The sequence below is a fragment of the Lepidochelys olivacea genome, assembly GCF_965140295.1.
Source record: "Lepidochelys olivacea isolate rLepOli2 genome assembly, chromosome: 7".
Lineage (NCBI taxonomy): Eukaryota > Metazoa > Chordata > Testudines > Cheloniidae > Lepidochelys > Lepidochelys olivacea.
In genome coordinates this window covers 91,913,247-91,930,022 of record NC_140417.1, presented here as the reverse complement: position 1 = coordinate 91,930,022, position 16,776 = coordinate 91,913,247, and the positions used below count along the sequence as shown (strand labels likewise).

Sequence of the window (16,776 nt, the reverse complement as noted above, 5' to 3'; positions counted from 1 at the left end):
GACAGGGGGTCATACAGCTGCATGCCTCATTAAGTGTTTTTCAAGACTTTGCTTGCAGCGTCCACGACCCAAAGAAATTCAGTTGTATGGCATTATTAGAAAAATAACACTGGATTTGTTTAACGACAGATAACGTTTTCTAACTGGAGAATCAAATTGCCGTAATGCCAAAATAAACGTGCAGTGACATAATTTAAGTTACTTATTAATTCACTGGATATACTATATGAAGAATTTGCTGCGGGAAAGCTAAGTCAATAAGAGGAATTTAGCATTTTTTCTGAAAGTGATTCTATTTTGTTATAAGTAGGGCTGATAGCACTGCCTATTAAAGAGGCTTTTCCAATACTTCCCATTATAAGACCCTGTTTCCAGTTGCTCATAACTTTACAAAAGTTTAACTATTTGTGCTGAATTTTTTCATGCCAGTTGTCAATCTGAGGCTGAATTTTCTTCGAAACTTTCAGCCAAATGGTCCACCTGTTTGTGAGAAAGAAGCTAGGGAAATATACATTGAAAAAAGGCTAATGTAGTGCCCATCTTTAAAAAAGGGAAGAAGGAGGATCCTGGGAACTACAGGCCAGTCAACCTCACCTCAGTCCCTAGAAAAATCATGGAGCAGGTCCTCAAGGAATCAATACTGAAGCACTTAGAGGAGAGGAAAGTGATCAGGAACAGTAAGCATGGATTCACCAAGGGCGAGTCATGACTGTCTAACTTAATTGCCTTCTATGACGAGATAACTGGCTTCGTGGATGAGGGGAAAGCGGTGGACGTGTTGTTCCTTGATTTTAGCAAAGCTTCTGACACGGTCTCCCACAGTATTCTTTCCAGCAAGTTAAAGAAGTATGGGCTGGATGAATGGACTATAAGGTGGATAGAAAGCTGGCTAGATTGTCGGGCTCAATGGGTAGTGATCAATGGCTCCATGTCTAGTTGGCAGCCAGTATCAAGTGGAGTGCCCCAAGGGTCGGTCCTCGGGCTGGTTTTGTTCAATGGTGTGGATTGTACCCTCAGCAAGTTTGCTGATGACACTAAACTGGGAGGAGAGGTAGATACACTGGAGGGTAGGGATAGGATACAGAGGGACCTAGACAAATTGGAGGATTGGGCCAAAAGAAATCTGATGAGGTTCAATAAGGATAAGTGCAGGGTCCTGCACTTAGGATGGAAGAACCCAATGCACAGCTACAGACTAGGGACCGAATGACTAGGCAGCAGTTCTGCAGAAAAGGACCTAGGGGTGACAGTGGACGAGAAGCTGGATATGAGTCAACAGTGTGCCCTTGTTGCCAAGAAGGCCAATGGCATTTTGGGATGTATAAGTAGGGGCATAGCGAGCAGATCGAGGGATGTGATCGTTCCCCTCTATTCGACATTGGTGAGGCCTCATCTGGAGTACTGTGTCCAGTTTTGGGCCCTGCACTACAAGAAGGATGTGGATAAATTGGAGAGAGTCCAGCGAAGGGCAACAAAAATGATTAGGGGGCTGGAACACATGACTTATGAGGAGAGGCTGAGGGAACTGGGATTGTTTAGTCTGCAGAAGAGAAGAATGAGGGGGGATTTGATAGCTGCTTTCAACTACCTGAGAGGGGGTTCCAGAGAGGATGGTTCTAGACTTTTCTCAGTGGTAGCAGATGATAGAATGGTCTCAAGTTGCAGTGGGGGAGGTTTAGGTTGGATATTAGGAAAAACTTTTTGACTAAGAGGGTGGTGAAACACTGGAATGTGTTACCTAGGGAGGTGGTAGAATCTCCTTCCTTAGAAGTTTTTAAGGTCAGGCTTGACAAAGCCCTGGCTGGGATGATTTAATTGGGGATTGGTCCTGCTTTGAGCAGGGGGTTGGACTAGATGACCTCCTGAGGTCCCTTCCAACCCTGATATTCTCTGATTCTATGATTATTTAGCCCATGTTAAAAAATTCTTGAGACTTTTTCAGAAATGCTCTAGCACCTCCAAGCTTTGGAGCAGGGACTTGAAATGTGACAGGGGGTTGCCTGTGTGTCAACTAATGCCATCCCCAGGAAAATCCTCCCAAATTTGGTCAAGATATAAGCCTTTGAAAAATTGCAGTTTGCATATGCTCAATAAAAATGTCAATATTAACAGCTAAAATCTACAAAGATTCTATCCTCACTGAGCATGCTCCATCCTCTCATAGCCTAGTGCTGACCAGACTGTGCATGTGCCATCCCCACAGGGTGAATGAACATACTACAGCCCAAGGTTATGGGAGCTCAGAGGGACTTCAGCTGTAATGACTCCTCCCAGCTGTTCCAGGCTGGGGTGGGGACTGCGAGTCAGGTGGCTGGGGGTATGACACTGAGGTTGGATGGTGTACTAGGAGGTGAGGGGCAGAAGGAAGACTGGAACTGGCTGGACAAGGGGACTGGGACTAGGAATGCTTGGAGGGAAATGGGATCAGTGGTAGAGAAGAGACAGATCTGACAAGGAGCAGGGTGTGGGGGAAGAAACTGGACTAGGCAAAATGACTAGGCTAAGTAGCCAGTAAGGAGATGGAAGGAAGAGATTGAGGTTGGATAAACCCAGGAAGGGAGACTGGGACTGGAAGCCAATGTGAGGAAGACAGAGATGGATTAGATGAGGATCTGGGAGGCAGGAACTGGGACTGCCTGGGCAAGGAGACTGGGACTGGGTGTGGGGAAGGCGAGAAACTGGGAGCCAGGGGGTAGATTGGAAGTGAACCTGGAGGGGAAGACAAGGACTGGCTGGACAAGAAGACTGGCACTGGGATAAGAAGACTGAGGAGTAGAGGATGGGACTGTGACAAGGAGCAAAGGGTGGTTAAAGAGACAGGACTGGGTCAGGGACCTTTTAGAGGGGATGAGGCAGAAGGGGTCAAGGTTGGAGGAAACGAACAAAAAAAGTCTATGTTCACTACAACACACTCCCCTCCAGAGTCTGGAATGGAAGGAAAGATTCCTATGTCTCACCCTGTGATTATGTAATTAAAGACTGTAACATAATGCATATGCCCAACAGGAACAAATTAAGGAAGCACAGGAAACCTTAGTTCTGGCATTTCCTAGCTTTTGAGAGCTTGACTTGGCAACCTTAATATTCTTTTCTTTTAATGTTTGGGGGCGTGTGTGTGTGTGTAATTCTTTATAGGTTCTTATACTGCACTCAGCACCATAGTATCTGAGTCCCTTCCATTAATGGATAAAGCAACCTGTCTAACATTTGTCACGTATTTGCTCTCTCATCCTCCCACCAGGGGAGAAGTGTCTTGTTTTGGAACTTCTGAAAATAAGATGTATAGACATGTTGCTATATGCTTTAGTTAGAGAAGGTAGGTCAAAGAAACACACCTTGCACTTGGATGGTGGTGAGGTTTGTGATGGTCCTTAGTGCCTGGGGGAGTTCATTCCACAGTCTTGGACCAGTCCTGGAGAAAGACCTGTCTCCTGAACAGAAGAACTTTACTCTTATTGTAGAGTTCAGAGAAGCACAGCTGTCGATTATAGTCTTCATCACAGAGCTTCAGTTGACCTTTTAGGTATCCTGGGCCCATGCCATTCATTGCCTTGAGGATAAGGGCTGAGACAAGGTTTGAACTGACAAGGTCTGTGGTCTCTTCTCTTGCAAGAGTGAGCTTGTACTTGTACGAGCTTCTACATTTTAAACTCCCATAGGAACATTTGTGGCCTAGCTACCTATTCCTGTGGCTGTTCATAAAAACTCTTGCAATGACAGCTGGGACTTCTTGTTAGATTTTTGTGAGCAAAGATAACCATTACTATATAACCAAACTGCAGATACATCAGGTGTTCAGTATGACACAGGGGCTATTTTTTATGTTGGGGGTAAGGGATCTGACAAACTAATGAGATTGAAAGCCACTGTGAATTGGGAAGGGAAGCTGATCCATCACAGGGGATGTAATTTCTACCACAACTGGAGCCACTCGCAGCCCTATTTTATTTTAATTAATGTGTTGTTCGTATTTGTACCATGGTAGCACCCAAAGGTGCCACTCAAGAGGCCTATTGTGCAAGGTGGTATACAAACATGTAGATTGACACTGTCCATTTCCAATATGATTTAAATGAAAAACCAGTGAGTGTGGCAAACCATCAGAGGGAGGAGGGTGTAATTTACAAACATGCATTTCATAGGCTAACAATGTGCATAGCCTGTTGGCTCTGTTCAGAAATATTTAAGTAGAAATATCAGCTATCCCCATCAGACATGAGAGAGAGAAAACACACACGATACAGTATCTTGGCCTCAAGTAAAGAGAGTGACAGAAAACCAGTGGAAATAACTGGTTTTTCTGGTATCCTTTACATCAAGAATTGGGGCAGACATTTTGTCAGTGACCTGGTTTAACTTGTGTCATCGCATGGCAGTGACACGTAGGTCTAGCCTGCTCCGTGGATTGTTTTATTCCTTGATACTGTTTTTGGAGTATGCCTTCTAAAACACATTTGCATTAAAATAACAGCCTGAAACTGCAGACAAGCACACGTTTCCATATTGCAATTCCAAATATTCTCTTCACTACGTAACTCAGGTCACCAGTTCTGGTGCATTGTAATACTGCCCTGTGGCTTCTGCCTTTGGAAAGAGTTTTCTGTTCCAAAATGCACAAACTGAGATGCTACAAGGATGGATTGTGCAAGTTTCAGTTGGAGGACTCGGGTTCTTAATGTTAAGCATGTGCTGTAGTGCTTTGCTGGATTGTGACCATAGGGCTCAGGGCCTTTCAGAGTCAAGCATCTGCGCAGTGTCTGACTGAGGAACTGTGTGATCTGAGCAGGCATCTCATCAGAGATTTAATCACTACCCTGAGTTGCTTATCACTGTGTACCTTTAAAGAGCCCCAAAGCCCTTCTCCAAATGTTATCAGATAACATTTCATGGGACTGCCTGTGATTCTTGTCAGCATGAATGTTGTATGTTCAGCATCTACAATATTACACTATAGCTGTGATATTTTAGGTTTCTCTCCAAGCAAAATTGAAACACATACCAGACTGCTTTGCTTGTTTGTTTGAAGTCTTTACTTCATTCAGGAAAAAAAAAAACCAACAACCCTGCAACAAAGCAACTAGCCCTTAACAGTAATCACCCAAACCATGCAGTCATCCTGCCCAGACCTGGGAATGGGGAACAGCCCAGACAGCCAGGCTGCCTGTGCAGGAAACTGAGCATACGTGGGGCTTAGCCTCAGAACGCTCAGCCCTGCCTTGTATTGTAGTGGTTGGTGAAAACCGAATCACAGCCATGGCAGCTGGTCACTATGGGTCCAATCCTGCAAACGTGTGTAACATGAGTAAATTTAGTTGTTAAGAAGGCCACTCACATGACTTTAGTTGGTTACAGGATTGAGCCCTTTGGGTTGAATTCAGTCTAGTGCAGAGGTCCAGCCCCATTCAAACTGCATTTAAACCCTGTTTTGAGGTTTTAAGTGGTACACAGACATTGTGTTGACTGTTTTCATGGGAAAGGGTAAAAATTCCTCCCTTTATGCTTCTCCCTACTCAGAAAAATCATAACTGTCAAGAGGTTTTGCTTGTTGGGGGGGGGGGCAGGATTTTTTTCCACTCACCTGTAGTTCAAAAAAGCTCAGACTTCCAGGAATATTCACCTTAATGTGTAGGTGAAAATTTCAGCCCAAAAGGTGAATTTTTCAGTAAATTATGTGTGAGTGAAAACAGTTGATTATAAGGGAAACTGTTTTACAACTTTAATTAAAATCAGGCTAGAGCATCAGTTAGCATTAGTCAGTGTAGCTCTGTTGAAGTTAAAGGAGCTACAGGGATTTATACCGGTTGAGGATTTTGCCTGTATATGTGGATCACTGCATTTTGTGGTATTATGTGCTAGGTGTAATTGCGGGAACAAAATGCAGTGATCCACATATACAGGCAAAATCCTCAACCGGTATAAATCCCTGTAGCTCCTTTAACTTCAACAGAATGTGACCCAAATTCATTTGCTTTTCACAATGCACAGAATGTGTGTTACACAATCGTAGTTAGAAATATATCACCACATACAATAAAACAATAGCTATATATTACCCTTTGATAATGCAGTTTCACAGGGGTTTTGTGAAGGGTGACTTAGTCTGATTCTCTCCCTGCTGTTTTTCTGTTTCAGATGGCAAATAATCCTTGTACCAGGTAACATTCCATGCAGGCTCTGTGTGTCCGCTGGAGTCAGTCCCTGACAGTGACTCTGGAAAGAAGAAAAAAGAATCACTATCACAGCTATGGCAACACCAAAGAAAGTTCTGCTCTCCTCTCCTCCCGACGGAGGCTGGGGATGGATGATTGTTGTTGGCTGCTTCCTCGTTACTATCTGCACTAGGGCTGTAACAAGGTAAAATAGCTTCTTGTCAGGTTGACTGTTTGCAATCTTTCTTTCTTTCTTTCTTTCTTTCTTTCTTTCTTTCTTTCTTTCTTTCTTTCTTTCTTTCTTTCTTTCTTTCTTTCTTTCTTTCTTTCTTTCTTATAAAGAGAAAAATAAGAAAGATCCTTTGTAATGGCTAATAGTTGAAGTTAAAGGAATCAATTCTGTCTGGAATTTTTACTATTCTTCTAACCTGTTTTGTTTTTGAAGGCCTTCTGAAATTTGTATGGGGCTGGGACAGCTAAAAGATTAAGATTCCTCCAATATTAGTCCTGCTTAGTCCCCGATGAAAGCTGTTATGCCCTGTCCAAGAACTCCTATCAGCACCCTTACAGTTCTGCACTCTCAGAGTTACTTCATGCTGTAGTTGTTCAGTGGGGACTAGAGGAGGCAGTCAGGGTCTTTCCAGGCCCTGTGTCCCTCTCTGACCTTCCTGTGATTTGTTTTGGACAGTTCCTGTGGATTTGTTTGACTCTTGGGTATATCTGATCGACCTGTAGTGTAATCTCTTTGCTCTCTACAAGCATTTCAGGTGCCACCCTGCATGAGAGCTGTGACCTAAAGAGGCCCTTCGCTATGTGTACCTCAAGTATCCTAACTATGCAGGGACTATTTGTTGCTGTATTCCTCAAAAATAGAAGGAGAGAAAATAGGCTAACATACTTTGAAACGCGCATCTATACATTTGGGGACAAGAAGGTTCCTTCTGCTAGTGTTGCTGTGTTTTATTTTTACTATAGATGAGAGGATGGTCTATGTTGATATGAACATGTAAACTGTATGAGGGATATCAGAGACAGGCAGCACAGTATGTGAGGGGCATTGGAGACAAGGGTCTCATTTGAACTGGCAACACGATACAATTACAACTCTTCTTACCTACATAATGTATTTCTTTTTAAATGAAGCTGCCAGATCTGATGAAGGAATTGTGTGGTAAGTCTCAAACACTTGTCTATAACCATGTAAATGTTGATCTAGTGCTACCATATTACTACAGCTACATGAACTAGATACTAACACTACAAGTTTTTCTAAAGGCAGTTTTGTCCCCATAATGTTTGCTTTTTTGCATGTGAAATACATTGATTTGTATTATAGAACTGATCTAATTGATGCTATATTTTCTAGAACAGATGCATCTGAAATTTGGCTTTGAACTGAGAGACAGTTGATTGATTGGAGACAGAGCAGGAAGACCACCCAATAACCCCTTGCTTATTTAGCAAACTTGAAATATTCCTATTTCTCAATCAGATATTGGGTGTGTGGATATTTTATTTTCAGGTATCATAAAACACCACTAAATAGTGGTATGATGCCACATGAACAGTAAAGGAGACCGTGGAATTCCATGGTGCATTTGAGATCAGACATAGATACAGACAGAAGACCTGATGAAAGGGGCTACTTTACCAGACTATATTTGAGAATTACACTGTGCCCCTCATCCTTACTGATGCTTTCATTCGAACAAAACTCTTATTATTTTTCCTTAGTAACATACTTCCAATAGTACATAAATGCATTTTATCCTAAAGGTCAATTTTGTTCATTCATGTGATATGGAAAGATGACAGACACACCCTGCACTTTGATGTTGTGGATTCAGGAAAGAAGAAGAATGTCTGTATATATTCTTGGTTTCAGAGTAGCAGCCGTGTTAGTCTGTATTCGCAAAAAGAACGAGGAGTACTTGTGGCACCTTACAGACTAACAAATTTATTTGAGCATAAGCTTTTGTGAGCTACAGCTCACTTCATCGGATGCAGTGAGCTGTAGCTCATGAAAGCTTATGCTCAAATAAATTGGTTAGTCTCTAAGTTGCCACAAGTACTCCTAGTTCTTTTTGTATATATTCTATTGCAACTCGGGTTAATGAAATCAGTGGGGCATTGGGTGTATCCACACTGAACTCATTGCGGGGTCAGACCCTAGGCCTAATCCTGCAGACAGTCATGCACACACTTAACTTTATGCACATGAGTCTCATTGATGCCATACTTCATTAGCTTGTCAGAGCAGGGGTTGTGGTATTTGATTTGCAGTAGGAGATACCTAAATAAATAATACTAATAAGTCTAACATTAATTGGCATCAGTATAGACAGGGTGTGTGTCTGTGTGTGTGTGTGGGAGGAAAGATTTGCTTACTACTTGTACTTCAACATTCTACCTTATTGGCAGATTTTAAACAGATGGCCTACTGTCTTTGTGTTCACAATGCATCCGTGAGTATTTGCAGCCACAAAAAGGGAGGGCTGGTCTCAGAATCAGTCTCTGTATGTAAAGAGCCATTCAGAGTCTATGCTGTTAAATCAGTCAGCATTCTGGATCCTTTGTTTAGTTACAGTGTATGCTGCTGTCTGCAGGCATATGGGCACAGGATTCCTTGATTACTGTGAGTTTGTTCCAAAATTTACGTAACCGAATGGCATTTTGTGTGCATCTGTATATCTATATGTCTCTGTAAACATGAATTTGAATCCTTCTTGTGCCATCAGAAGTCAGTTAGGGCATAGGGAAGGTTCTGCCATCCCTGTCTATCATGTTGTTTGCTGGAGTGGCTATCTTGTTGTGTTTCTATCACTTCACTTTTTTACGAGGCTAGTTTGTTGGCTTATTGCTCAGCCCCTTCTTCCCACCACCCCCAATCTCCCGCCTGGAGGACCAGTAGACTACTTTTCATCTGGTCCCTCCCTACCTATCCTGCTTGGGTGGCCTTGCCAGGAGTTAAAGCTCCCTCTAGCATAGCTCTCAGGGTCATATGCAAACATTCCCACCACATTCAGGTGCGGTCCCCAGGGAAGGAGAAGAGTATCCTTGATGTGGTGGGAAAGCCTCTGCATTCCAATGACCCTGAGAACTATGTCAGCAGAAGTTTTAACTTCTGGCGGAGCCACCCAAGCTGGATAGGTCAAAGAATAGGGGCCAGACAGAAAAGCAATCCCTAGGTCCTCCAGGTTGCAGAGGAGAATGACAAGCCAACATCCCATCCTTGAGAAATGTCTTGGTGCCAACTGACTGAGAGCACAAGAGGTGCATAGAGTTTTACAGGGATTGCCAGGTCAAATATATGCCTAATAATTCAGTAAAGGTTGGCATATGAAGTTTTTACTGAGAGCCAGTAGCCCACTGGTCCACCATAATCACTGCAAAATGTATGCACAGATCATGTTTAAGGAGTTATATGTTTATACCGAAAATGAGATTCTTAAGGCAGATAGCCAGGAGGCGACATGTCTTGGATGGCTTCCTTTCAGGAAGCAGGTAACAGACGCTTATTTCCCTGCCTGGTTGTTATGTTTTGTGTGTGTCTCAACGGAGGCCTATTTGCATACTGAGCCAGATGCTGATTAAGAAATTGCAAAGTCTACAATAAAGTAGTATACAGCAGATGGTATCCTGTTTATAAATATGGACAAAGAATTATTCTGATCTATCTGGGAATGCAAACAGACACCCTGGATCTTTCACTGAGGAGACAAGCTGCCAGCATGACTCGTCTGATGAATGGAAGATCACAGCCAAGCCTCATTTAATACACGGGAAGGATTTTGGATAAGTATTACTCTAAGATATGAAAATAACTCTAAGTTCTAGAATGCATGCTATGGTTTTAATTTATATGTAACCATTTGTTTCCAATACTACTTCTTGTTATCACTTGAACCTCTATATTTTATTAAATTAACTTTTACTGTTTTCACTATAAACATACCTAAGTGCTGTGTGTTAAGATCGGAGATGTAATTGGTAATTTGGGGTGTACTGCTTCTGTGGAAGCAGCAATTCTGTGAATACTGCAACTGTCTGGTGGACCAGGGGCTGAACATTCCAGGGAGATGCTTGGGGGTTGGAATGTGCCTATCGCTAATTTGTAGAGAGAGCAGGGCCTGCATAAGGGAGTTCTTGTGTTGCCTGTGGCTGGTGCAGCCAGGGAGCTGACATATGGCAGACACAGACAAGGCTTCCTCACGCTAAGGGCTGATGATAGCGAGGTGCCTCATGGCTCTGGATGTCCATGGGAAGTATCACAGGTTGAATGGTAGGCCAACAACCTATCCTAGTGAAAAAGTGAAAGCCACTCTGGCAAATAGCATGATAGACAGGAATGACAGGGCCTTCTTTGTGCCCTAAGTGATTTCTGATGGTCCAGAAGTCATCTGACTAATATATATTAGTCCTTGAAGAGAGTAACAACAATGTAGGAATAGGAAAATAGTTTATGGGAGGTTAAAATAAAAAAAGGCAAGATAATTGTCTGCTCTTTTAAAGATTGGCTGTCCTTGTGGAAGGAAATGTCTTCCTGGTCCTTGCTGGATTAAACTGATCTGTCTAATCCCACTACTAGGGTCATACTTGGTGACCATCCTGTGTCTCATTTGTCATTGTCTCATTTGTTCTTCTCTGATTCAATTAGATAGATATAAGCCAGGCACATGCACTACTGTAGGAACTATCCATCCCATGTGCCACATTGTCATTTGTCATTATTTCCTGTGCATCCAGATAGTCTCTCATTTCGGTCTCCATTTTGCAGATGTTTAATGACCCAATTCATTTCCCTTGGAAGTCAACAGGAATCTTTGCATTGACTTTCATAGGATTTGGAACAGACCCAAACCAGATGCCCTTTATCCCTGAATTTAACAGATCAGTGTTCATGTTTTCTTTTCTAGATGTATCTCAATTTTCTTTGTGGAGTTCCAGACATACTTTGCTCAGGATTATGCCCGAACAGCTTGGATCCATTCCATTACAGACTGTGCCACGATGCTGTGTGGTGGGTATTGCACTCTCTGAGTAATAAACTGGTTTGTTCTTTAGTCCTGTGGGATACCTGATATTAGTGTATTCACAAGTCATCTGAGCCAATGTGGAAAATTTCTGGCTTCAGGCTGGCTAATGACTTTTGTCCAGCACATCCTGGCTTTGTAGCCAAATGGGTATAGTATGTCCAAGCTGTGTCCTGCAGCACAGTTTGGCAAGAAGGGGGCTTTTTTTGTACAATTTTGTCTGATACTGAAAAGAAACAGAGCATTTTATTGTCACGTGATGTGTGTTTTAAGAAATGTTTTAGCGAAAAAAACCTAATGGGAAGGGTCACGATTTAAGAGGAATTCCGCTGGGACTTGTTTTGCCTACTATATTGCAATTATATTTCAGACTTGACTGTGTGTTTCCTAGTTCCTTTGGTTCAAGTCCAACCATCGCATCCCTTCACTGAACTTTTTTGTGAGCAAATGTCCTTTGTGTTTTCTTTATGAAACATCCTCTAGAACAGTGGTTTCAAACTGTGGGTTGTGACCCAGTACTGGGTCGCAGAATTGAAGGCACTGGGTCGCAGCGGCTCTGGTCTGCACCACCAGCTGGGCCATTCAAAGTCACATGGGTGGTGCTGCCTGGCTAAGGCAGGCTAGTTCCTATCTGTTCCGACACTGCACTGTGTCCTGGAAGCAGCCAGCAGCAGGTCCGGCTCCTACGTGGCGGGACCACAGAGCTCCATGCACTGCCTTCGCCCTGAGCACTGGCTCTGCACTCAATGGGGGTTGGGGTGGGGGGGACGGTGCCTGCGGGCAAGAGCCGCACGGAGCCGCTTGCTTACCTCCACCTAGGAACCGGACCTGCTGCTGGCCACTTCCGGGGCGCAGCACAGTCCGCGGTGCTAGGACAGGCAGGAAGCCTGTCTCTGAACCCAGCTCTGCTGCTGACTGGGAGCTGCCGGAGGTAAGCCCACACCCCAACCCCACGCTCCAATCCCCGCCCCAGCTCTCAGCCCCTCCCTCAAACCCAGAGCCCCCTCCTGCACCCCAAAACCCTCATCCCTGGCTCAACCCCAAAGCCTGCACCCCCAGCCCAGAACCCTGACCCCCTCCTGCACCCCAAACTCCTCGTCTCTGGCCCCACTCCAGAGCCTGCACCCATAGCCCTGACCCCCTCCAGCGCCCCAACCCCCTGCCCCAGCCCAGAGCCCCCTCCCACACCCTGAACCCCTCATTTCCGGCCCCACCCCACATCCCTCACCCCATCACCCTAACCCTCTGTCCCAGCCCTGAGCCCCTCTCACACCCCAAACCCCTCATCCCCAGCTCCATTGGGTCATGGACATCAACAATTTTCTTCAGCTGGGTCGCCAGAAAACAAGTTTGAAAACCACTGCCCTAGGACACCTGTTCTGTTCTGGAGTTATACTTAACTTCTCATGGATATCATTTAACGGTCTGCAAAGTACTGTGGAAACTTAGGGTCTGATCCTGCACATGTCATACTGCAGGTAGAGTGGTCTGCCCATATTCATTGCATTCCAGGATTGGGGCCTAAAATGTTGCCGTCACCTCAGCACCAACCATGCCACATCTTATAGGCAAAGATGTGAGGACAAAGTTTGCCGCCTGAAACTCTAAGGGAATTTTAAGAAGGCAGAGAGAAGAGCCCAAAGGTTTCTAGGATTTGTATTTCCCGTGGGTGAAACTGGACTTTGGCACTCCACACTGCTCTTTGTGTGGGCAGGGATTTTAACTTTTAATATTGGTGGGTCAGCCTATTCCTACCAGAGAAGGAGATCATTTCTGCGCTTTATAGGTTCTAAGCTCTTCATTGATGAGGCAGAAGGGGCATCTTTTCATAGAGTAGCAGGACAAATTCCAGAGGTAGCAGGTTTATTGCTGCTGTAATGATAGGGTAATGAACAAAATGCTCCTAAGCTGGTCATTGGCTTTGCCTCCTTTGACCCCATTAATTGAATAACAGCTTTGTCTTATAATGGTATTGCCTGATTTAAAATAGCCGTTGACCTGATTTTATGGAAAATAGAAAACATCCATTTTGAAAGGGTTTTTGAGGAGGCCACAGACACCATGACATGATGTATGTGAATCTGAAATGTCACTTCAATTAGCTGCAGCAGCAGATCAGTGTTTTTCTCTTGTTTGTCTGGTCTTGGTGCTGAATTTTGTTCCCAGGCCTTGACTCCGGTGATGAAGTGCATGTGAATGCACACTGAATTCATTCACTATCTGCATTCATTATTTTTGAAGCCCCACTTGGAAGTTTTATCAGTAACCATCTATCATGTCAAGTGGGCATCATGCTCGGAGGACTGCTTGCATCTGCTGGACTGATCCTGAGTTCATTTGCCACAAGCCTGGAACACCTCTACTTTTCATTAGGAGTGCTTACAGGTAGGAGGGGTTCATGATGTTTGCCCCAGCCATTACCTTAACATTATTAGAGGGACCACCACTGTCCCAATGACACTGCCCAGCGGCAGTCAGCAGAGGCTCTCAAGCTGGAACCCCCTTGTTATGAAAGAATAACCTGTTTGCAGAGCATTATGTGGGAGGGCTCCAGGCCCCTGGTATTGGCTCCTGATCTGAAATAGCCCCAGTTTTGGTGACCTGCCTAGCAAACAGCAAAAGTCATCTGTTCAACAGTTGTGTGGCTGAGGGTAAACTTCCCAGATGATAAGAGGATGGGAAAGAGGATTGTTTGTTGGTAGGTTACTGGCTGACAGAGTTCCTTTTGGTTTAATGCTTTTGGAGTTTTGTTGTAATATAAATTATTGGTCAAGACACACAAAGCTTTGAGAGAGTCATTGTATCGGTTTCTTAAGTCACCATTGCATGGCTTATTTCTGCCTGCTCTACATTCAGTTTATAAGCACAAATCCTCTGTTGAATGCATTATCCTAATGCATCCTCCCTTTGAATTCAGCCACTGTGTTAAAAGAATACTCTCAGTCTGTCCTGTTTTTTTATAGTTGCTTGTACACTAAAAAGAGGGAGAGGTTGCAATAGTTATACTGAAATTCCTGCCTCATTAAAACTGCCACGGTAGCCACGGTGATATAAGCCTTGTACTTGGTCCCCTGCCGTTGAGTAGCAAGTTGGTAGAATTACTATACTTTGTGTGCTGCCAACAGCTTATTTGCTAAGAAAAAAAAATTCCTTGTTACAGTGTGTGTTGCTCCTGCATTACAATGTTAATCTTTGTCCAATGTGTTTGTAACAAATAAAAAGGTCCCTTGTAACACACAGCACCATGTCACATACCCTGCTACTGCCCCTGAGGCTTCCTTTATGACAGCTGTTATGAATATTGAGGAAGAGAAGCAATGAAGCATTGTACATTAAGTTGTAGACAGTCCATTTCCCAAGCAGTGAATTTAGTTTGCAGGGAGTAAGTAGGGAAGAAATGAACTAATAGTAAAAGGCTGGTAGTCCTGATGCAGCGAGCTGACCTGTAATCTAGAGGGCAGTTGAGAACAACACTAGCTTTGTAGTGTCAAAATTCACTGCCCTTCCTGGGGTTTGGCTTTGTTCACAAAGAAATAAACAATAAGAGAACATAAAGTTCAATTTAAACCTTCCCCCCAAAAGCCACAGGTCCTGCCTCAAGACACGCTAGATACTCTTCATCTCTTTTTTGTCTGGGTGAGGTAACAAGCTGCTGGTCTCAGTGTGTCAATTTAATCCATTCAGCCCTCTCCCAGCAGAGTCAGCACCTGTTAGCAGGATGGAGTGTTTCAGGCCAACACTGATAGCCGGCTACATTCTGAGACTCTCCCAAGCTAGTGCTTTCTGCCAAAGGCAATGGGAGAGGTACCTGTGTAACTGAGGGTGCAATTTATTTCAAAATGCCAGCCTGGAATAAATTTCTGTGTCTGATTCAGAAATCAAATGCCAGCACTGATGCTAATGTCTGATTCTTCTGCATCAGTCCTTGAAGCTCTGTAGCAAAATCCATGAAATTGTTCCCTGTCTAGATGAATCTAATTAATCTACTAAATAGGAAAGGCATCTTGTTCCGAGCCTTTTTAACCTCGGTTCTGAAAGTGGTCATAGCACCTTGAATAAGGACTTTCCCAGGGGATTTAAAATGCGCAGCGCTCCGGCCAGTTCAAATGCAGAATTTCTTCGTCTTTGTCAAAGAAAGTTTCCCGTAGAACATTTTACAGTAGAGAGAAATTCTCTATGCCACCATTCAGAGATCTGCAAACACACAAATCTGCCCTGAAAATAGATATTTGGGTTTGTAGCTGAGTGTAACACTGAGCAATGATCTTAGGACCAATGTGCCTGATGCAATGATCCCACTATCTAAATGGGAGCTCCCTCCGTTCCCTGGCACTCAGTGATGACTGGGTACAGGGCCAGACTACTAATAACTGGCCAATGATGCTGTGCTCCTATCTAATCTGAGTACATGTTCATACACAAAGCTCGTCAATCCTCACTGAGCCTCTGCATTAGTACAGATTAGTGAGGTTCAACGATATTTGTTTGACTCATATCCCTGTTTTTTTCTTCATGTTTTTATCCCATATTCACTGAATTGCAAAATGTGATAATCCACAAAGGGCCTCTTGATTATTCCTGCTGATCGGAGTAGGTTACTTGGTTTAATTTAATGTATCCTGTTACTTGTATTCAGTATTAAACAACCTTCATTCTGCTTTTTTCCCTAGGACTTGGATTTGCACTTTGTTATTCTCCAGCCATAGCAATGGTGGGAAAATATTTCAACAAAAAGAAAGCACTGGCTTATGGGATAGCCATGTCAGGGAGTGGAATCGGTACCTTCATTCTGGCCCCTGTGGTCCAACTCTTGATTGAACAATTTTCTTGGCGTGGAGCCTTACTCATCCTGGGCGGTTTTGTTTTAAATCTCTGTGTCTGTGGTGCCCTGATGAGGCCTATTACTCTTAAGGAGGACCATAAACACCCTCCTGAGTTTCTTGAACAGGAGTATGTCTCAGAAGCACAGAAGCAAGATTTAAAGCAATTGTCCATCTGTTCACCTTTAATCAAACCATGGTCCCATGAATGTCTGTGCTGCTGCTCCTGGCAAGAATACAACTTCTTACTGATGCCAGACTTCATGATGCTAGCAGTGTCTGTTTTATTTATGGCATATGGCTGTAGCCCTCTTTTTGTCTACCTAGTGCCTTATGCTTTGAGCGTTGGTGTGAATCATCAGCAGGCTGCCTTCCTTATGTCCATACTTGGTGTCATCGATATCGTTGGTAATATCACCTTTGGATGGTTGACAGACAGAAGGTAATGACAGACCACAAACTAGTTATAAGCCTTTGCATGTGGGATAGCCAGGTGTAATGCTTGCTAATGTACATTTTGAGGACATTACAATGGCTTGTAGTGTTTTTCCAATAGATGAGCTCAATTTATGGTATTTATATCACTTTCAGAAATGCTAATTTTTTACCTTAGTTTTCATCTTTGAGTTAACTTATACTTTTAATTTTCATTTTTAGAAAGGAATAACATTTGCCCAAAGTTGCCATTGTCTGTAGTGTAAATGTAACTCACTGTTCAGTGTATATTAAGCTTTACCCTTTGTACCTGATCAGTAGAGGATGTGAGTCTACTAC

General features: G+C 43.5%; 1 protein-coding gene across 1 annotated transcript in view; it reads left to right on the top strand.

Moving 5' to 3' along the window:
• SLC16A12 (solute carrier family 16 member 12) overlaps window positions 1-16,776 on the top strand; it is a 59,759-nt gene that overhangs the window by 29,733 nt on the left and 13,250 nt on the right. The window contains 6 exon segments of the mRNA XM_084634847.1: window positions 6,133-6,189; window positions 6,192-6,221; window positions 6,224-6,354; window positions 11,066-11,169; window positions 13,424-13,567; window positions 15,853-16,444. Of these exon segments, the coding sequence (XP_084490973.1) occupies window positions 6,166-6,189; window positions 6,192-6,221; window positions 6,224-6,354; window positions 11,066-11,169; window positions 13,424-13,567; window positions 15,853-16,444 (1,025 nt within the window). The 5' untranslated portion in view covers window positions 6,133-6,165.